Raw genomic sequence first — 6,582 nt, 5'->3', positions numbered from 1 at the left:
CATTTTGTTTGTTTTTGATGTAAGTAAGTGTTGATTTCTATTTCTCCGGTGAATTATGTAGTAAAATTTACCACTATAAAATTTAACCTATTATATATTAATTTTTTTATTATTATTTAAAGGTAATCTAATTTATTATAAAATAAGGTAATTTCTTACCCATTATAAAGGAAGTAGAGTTTGGGTTTTGCTGTTTAATTATATTTTAGAGAGCTGTGAGTGTGGTGGAAGTCGAGTTTCGGCATTTAGAGGAGGAAGTCGAGCGTAGCGTGAAGTGGAGCTCTAATATAACTTGAGTATTATATTGTTCACTTTTACACGAAAACATAATATACAGAGTGATGGTACCTTAAAGTTTCGCATCAATTATACTTACATCAAGAACAAAGGGGCCCTTAAAAGCGTGCTCAAGATAATTATTATATTATATATATATATATAGTATATATATATAATATATGATATTATATATTATATTACTATACTAATAGTTCCGTTACTAGTTATCTGTTAGGCCAGGCGTGCTCGTGGCTACCCAAGTTGTGTTTTCGATGATTGCGGATTCCAAATCGACGACGGGTCCGTTAGATTTGATCTACACTTATGAGCAGATTTGGAAAGTGTAAATTATCAGATTTTTTATTCGACATCATTTGATAGTGATGCAAAAGATCTCAAAATGTACAATTTTAATGGCCGATGTGGTGTGTTTGTGAGTTTAACGGTATAGAAACAATCCAAATGCTCCTTGATGAAAAATTTTACTAAAAAATTTCTTTGTCAGCATATTTTAGAGTAAGGATCAGGTATATCTGATCTTGAATTTAAATCTTTTTCATCATTTTTTATGAGTTTTTATTTCAGTCATTCAATTTTACTTGTTGATTAAGTGAGTCCGGCTACTACTCCCTAAATGGTCTCCTCGACCAAGATTTAGAACAAAGCCTATCTATCGTTCACTTCTCTATGTGTTTTGTGGCTAGAGATGGGGGAACTTACTCGGCCAAATTCTTCTAATGATGGGTTGTGCTTGCTGGGGTACTCATCTCTTCGCTATACTTTCTTGATTGCCAAACAGTTGGTCCATCATGGGAGGACGTGACAGAGGGTGAGAGGATCAATTTTTTTGCGTGAGGGTAATTGATTTCCTCTCACTCTCCTCTTTCTCTTTCTCTTTCTCTATCTCTTCCTTTTTTTCATCCTCCTTCTCTCTATCCCTGCTTTCTATAATATTTTAAGGTATTTTAATGATTTTCTAGAATTTTATACAAATGAAAAGATACTTCTTTTATAGTATCCTAAGTATTTTATCTATTTAGATTAAATTATATTTATATGTTTAGATGCTAAAAATTGATTCTCTTTGTTGGATGCTAAAAATCAATTACTATTGAACTTATTTGCAATAGGTGGATAATAGAACTAATGATAAGGAAGCTGGAATGACAACAAACAATATACAACTCACCCAATTTAAAGATCAAAAACCAAAAAATTTAATGGCTAACTTGAGTTTTATTGAAAATATGGAAATGAATTCTCCACTAATTGAGGAGAGTCAATTGGACAAAGAAGGTCCAATTCTACTTGTGGCCGATATTGAATGTTTAGGTGATGAGCCATTTATAGGGTTGGAGTTCAAAGATGCAGACCATGCTTATAGCTTTTATAATGCATATGCCTTAAAAACTGGTTTTAGTATTAGAAAAGCAAGTCACTATAAGGCAAAGAAAAAAGATGAAATAGTGACCGGGCTACATTTGACTTGTTCTAAAGAGGGTCATTATAAACCACGACATGAAACTGAGGTAGATGACCCACAAAAAGAGATGCAATACACTCGAACAGGATGCAAAGCACATATTCGGATTAAAATGACGTCATCTGGCAAGTGGAAAGTAACTCGTTTTGTGAAAGAGCATAATCATGTTTTGATCGATAGTCCTTCAAAATCTCGTTTCTTGCGATCCTAAACGCTCGATAACAAAGCAGCAAAAAGACTTGGTCCGCATCTTAAGTGAGCAAAATATTTCCAGTTCTCAAATTATGTCATTCATCGCTGCACGAGAGGGAGGAGCACATAATGTTCGTTTCACAAGAAAGGATTTAAGCAATGTGGTAACAGAGAAAAATAGATCACTACTTGGTGTTGATGTACCATTGACAATTAACCATTTTCGTCAGCTACAAACGAGAGATCCATCTTTTTTTTATGCTATTGATATTGATGACCAAGGTATGTTGCGGAATTTATTTTGGGTTGACGGTAGATCTAGAATGACATACCAAAATTTTGGCGATGTAGTTACCTTTGACACCACTTATATGACTAATAAGTATAGTATGCCGTTTGCACCTTTTATTGGTGTTAATCATCATCGTCAAACTATCTTTTTTGGTTGTGCCCTTATTAGAAATGAATCCGCTAATACATTTTGTTGGCTCTTTCGTACATGGCTTGATGCAATGTTTGGCCAACACCCCAAGGCTATAATTATTGACCAAGATCCAGCAATGAAAAAGGCAATTGAGCAAGTTTTTCCTCAAACAGTGCATCGGTGTTGTGAATGGCATGTTATGCGAAAAGCAAGAGAACATCTAGGTCTAGTGTATAGCACAAAGGAAGGCTTTCAGAAAGAGCTTTTTTCCTGCATTGATGGTAGTATTACTATCGAAGAGTTCGAAATGAGATGGATCGGTATGCTTCAGAAGTTCGACTTGTATGATAATAAACACCTACAATTCATGTGGAGCAATAGACATCAATGGGTGCCTGCTTATTTTCGAGATACATTTTTCGCTGTCATGTGTACTTCGCAATGTAGTGAAAGCATTAATGTTGTCACTAAAATTTGGGTCGACAACCATACGTCAATATACAAATTTGTCCTTCAAATTGAAAAAGTGATCGAAACTCAATACGACAAAGAAGACGAGGAAGATTACAGGATGAGAGGTGGTGAGGTGAAGCTTTATTCATATAATCCTATTGAAGTTCAAGCTCGTGATATTTATACAAAAAGAAATTTCTTTGAATTTAAGGAACAATTGAGATTGATCTCGGGACATTCATTGCTGGAACTAGAAAAGAATTCACTATATAAAACAACTGCAATACACAATCCTACAATGACTTATACTATTAGCGTGAATCGATTAGCAGAAAAGGTCTCATGCAATTGCAAAATGTTCGAATTTACGGGCCTTTTATGCTCACACATATTAAAGGTACTGCATTATATTGGAATATATTCGATTCCTTCGCATTACATCTTGAAACGATGGGCGGAAAATGCACAGAGGAGATCTTTCAACATTCAATCTATACAACATGAGGCAATGGGTGACTCTCTGCATGCAAAGGCTATAAGGTCTAATGTGAAACAAGAGATTTGAGAAATTTTCTGTATATTATTCATCTAAATCCATTCTCTTATATAGAGAGAGGAAAAACTTTACATGGAAGTACAGGATTATATCCTGTTATACAAAGAAATAAATAATACTATCCTAATAAGAAAGTAACATACATAGTAATATATATAACATAAATGGTAACATATATTATATATATATGGTATGTAATATATATGGTAACACCCCTCCGCAAACTCAAGGTGGGTTAAACACCGAGAGTTTGGATAAAAGAAAATGATGACGTTGTGTGGTATGAGACTTTGTGAAGAAGTCGGCAAGCTGAAGACGAGAAGATATAAACGGTAAGGCCAGTGTGCCATTAAGAAAATGATGCCGAACGAAGTGACAATCAATTTCAATATGTTTAGTGCGTTCATGAAATACCGGATTATTAGCAATCTTGATGGCACTTTGATTGTCACAATACAGAGGTGTCGGAGTAGAGCAAGTAATGCCAATATCACCAAGAAGACGACGAAGCCAAACAATCTCAGATGCTGTAGCAGACATAGCACGATACTCAGCTTCGGCACTAGATTTGGAGACAATATTCTGTTTCTTAGCTCGCCAGGAAATAAGCGAATCACCAAGAAAGATGCAATAACCCGTGGTGGATCGACGATCAGTATGGTCCCCAGCCCAATCAGCGTCAGAATAAGCTCGAAGTGCAAGTTCCGAGGTAGAAGAAAAGAAAAGACTCTGGTTAATAGTGCCACGAAGATAGCGGAGAATGCGAAGAACAGCAGCATAGTGAACAGAAGTTGGTTCCTGAACAAATTGGCTTACTATGTGGACAGCATAAGCAATATCTGGACGAGAGATAGTGAGATAAATAAGAGCTATAATCAGAGGCCATAATTACGTGTGAAACTATCATCAAAACCATACATAAAAAAATATGAACAAAATACTTTCTCCCTGCTCGCTTTCATTAACATAAATATATCATTGAATCATTTTTTCATATGTGTTGTTCTTCAAGACAAAAGTTTAAATACCAAAGCCTAAAGAGCCATGAATTACACATCGACCCTTATACCTCAAAATATAACAAAACTTTTTAAACCAAAAAGAGTATCAGAAGGTGTAATCTTATATGTGAAAGAATATACCACCAAAACCATACATACAAAAGTATTAACAAAATACCGTTATTCGCTGTTGGCTTTCATCTAACATCTACATCGAAGTATTGCATCTTCCCGGGCCCAACTATCTTTAAAGACGAGAACAAAAACTAATTAGTTCTCTATTTGGAGTATAACAAGAAGACATAAAGTTTTAATAAAAACTACAAATTTAGATTACCTCTTTACACGTCTCGAACATTTATGACCTTTCTTTTTGCATTTCGCACATGTTCTGGACTTTTTAGCTCGCTTTTCCGCACCAGGAAGGCTTAAACCTTTGTGGTTTCTCTTTTCCTTTACACTTGTGACTGATGGCTGGGTCCTTCACAATAACATCAAGGGTCACTTGTTTGTGTAAGTGGAAAAAACTGCATTAAATCTTCACTTCTTTTACCTCTGTACTTCATTAGGAAGCTTATTTGCTGCGAGACAATTTCATCAACACACTTATTTTATAAATTGACAAGTCGAACTCAAATGATACCGAATGATTTCGCACCTTGATGGACAATCTCTTGCACTTTGTTCTTGACTAAGTGCATTAGACCCTTATAGCTTTGCTTGCACAGAGTCATCCCATTGCTCTGTTGTTATAACATGAATGTTGAAAGATACTCTCATGTGATTTTTCCGTCCATCCGTTTCAGATTGATCAATGCGAAGGAATCGAATATATTCTCCAATATAGATGCCAGTGACCTTTATATGATGTGCAGGCATAAAAAGGCCGTAAATTCGAACATTTTACAATTGCATGAGACCTTTTCTGTTAAATCGATTCACGCTAACCATATAAGTCATTGAGGATTAGTGTATTGCAGGTTATTTTATATAGTGATTCTTTTCTCGACGCTTCCGAGGCAATAATGTTCTCTTTTTTTTTTTTTTTTTTTTCTCCCGAGCATCAATCGTCCAATTGTTCCATTGAATTCAAAGAAATTTCTTTTTGTATAAATATCACGAGTTGACTTTCAATGGGATCCATCATGACATAAGCTTCACCCCTTCACCACCTCTCATCCCTGTAATTTCCTCGTCTTCTCTGTCGTAGTCGAGTTTTCAATCACTTTTCAATTTGAAGTGACATTTGTATATATGACGTATGGTTGGTTTCGAGACCAAATTTTAGTGACAGCAGTTAATGTCTTCACTACGTTGCGAAGTTACACATGGAGCAGAATGTTATCTCCGAAAAATAACAGGCACCTCTTGATGTCTGTTGTTCCACTAATTGGACGGTGTTTATTATATTAGTCGAACTTCTGAAGCCTACTAATCCATCTCATTTCGAACTCTTTGATAGTAATTACTACATCAATGCCGTGAAAAAAGGCGTGTTCCTGAAAGCCTTCCTTTGTTGCTATACGCTAGACTAGATTTTTCTCTTGCTTTTCGCCATTAAACATGCCATCACAACACTGGCACTGTTTGAGGACAAACATTGCCTGCAATATGCCTTTTTCATGCTGGATCTTGGCTCCCATAGGTAATTATAAGCTGGGTGTTGGCCAACACATTGCCATCACCATGTACGAAAGACGCAGACAAAATTATTTAGCGGATTCATTTCTAATCAAGGCACAACCAAAAAAGATAGTGCGGATGTATGATTAAACCAACTAACAAAGTGAGGCACGGGCATATATACTTATTAGTCATCTATAAGTGGTGTAAAACGGTTCAACTACATCGCCAATTTGGTATGCCATTCTAGATCTTACCGGTCAACCGCCAAAGATAAATTTCCGCAAACCATGCCTTGCTATTCAATATCAACTAGCTAAAAAAAAAGATGGATCCCTCTCGTTTGTACGTGACGAAAATGGTTAATTAATCAATGGTACCATACAACACCAGTAGGTGATCTATTTTTCTCTGTTACCACAGTTGCAATTCTGTGAAACGAACATTAATGTGCTTTATCCCTTTCTCCTCTCCCGTTGCAGCCATAAATGACACTAATTGAGAATGGAAATATTTTGTCACTACATCGCGGCCCAAAGTCTTTTGTTGCTCTCTTCATCGATCTTCTCTT

At 35.7% G+C, this 6,582-nt stretch overlaps 3 protein-coding genes across 3 annotated transcripts; 2 read left to right on the top strand and 1 right to left on the bottom strand.

Annotated features, from left to right (window-relative positions):
• Positions 1-1,532: 1,532 nt before the first annotated feature.
• Positions 1,533-1,973, top strand: LOC109705990 (protein FAR1-RELATED SEQUENCE 7-like). Its single transcript, XM_020226804.1, has one exon. It carries the CDS (start codon positions 1,533-1,535, stop codon positions 1,971-1,973), a length of 441 nt encoding a protein of 146 aa, XP_020082393.1.
• A 47-nt stretch (positions 1,974-2,020) lies between these two features.
• LOC109705989 (protein FAR1-RELATED SEQUENCE 5-like) lies at positions 2,021-3,396 on the top strand. Its single transcript, XM_020226803.1, has one exon. The coding sequence runs from the start codon at positions 2,467-2,469 to the stop codon at positions 3,394-3,396; it is 930 nt and encodes a 309-aa protein (XP_020082392.1). The 5' UTR covers positions 2,021-2,466.
• Positions 3,397-3,612: 216 nt separating this feature from the next.
• On the bottom strand, positions 3,613-5,122 carry LOC109705988 (uncharacterized mitochondrial protein AtMg00810-like). The gene is made up of 3 exons (XM_020226802.1): positions 5,047-5,122; positions 3,802-4,226; positions 3,613-3,696 (listed from the first exon to the last, which is right to left on the bottom strand). The coding sequence occupies exons 1-3, from the start codon at positions 5,120-5,122 to the stop codon at positions 3,613-3,615; spliced, it is 585 nt and encodes a 194-aa protein (XP_020082391.1).
• Between the last annotated feature and the right edge of the window lie 1,460 nt (positions 5,123-6,582).

Source organism: Ananas comosus, unplaced genomic scaffold (assembly GCF_001540865.1).
Source record: "Ananas comosus cultivar F153 unplaced genomic scaffold, ASM154086v1, whole genome shotgun sequence".
Taxonomy (NCBI): Eukaryota; Viridiplantae; Streptophyta; class Magnoliopsida; order Poales; family Bromeliaceae; genus Ananas; species Ananas comosus.
Note: the sequence above shows the minus strand (reverse complement) of the source record. Positions and strands in the feature narration are given on the sequence as shown.

Coding starts and splice junctions, on each gene's coding strand:
- LOC109705990 (XM_020226804.1), top strand. CDS start 1,533: ATGAATTCTCCACTAATTGAGGAGAGTCAATTGGACAAAGAAGGTCCA.
- LOC109705989 (XM_020226803.1), top strand. CDS start 2,467: ATGTTTGGCCAACACCCCAAGGCTATAATTATTGACCAAGATCCAGCA.
- LOC109705988 (XM_020226802.1), bottom strand. CDS start 5,122: ATGACTCTGTGCAAGCAAAGCTATAAGGGTCTAATGCACTTAGTCAAG. Junction 4,227..5,046: donor GCAAGAGATTGTCCATCAAG/GTGCGAAATCAT, acceptor TCTCTCGTCCAG/ATATTGCTTATGCTGTCCAC. Junction 3,697..3,801: donor TCAAGATTGCTAATAATCCG/GTATTTCATGAA, acceptor TCTCGTCTTCAG/CTTGCCGACTTCTTCACAAA.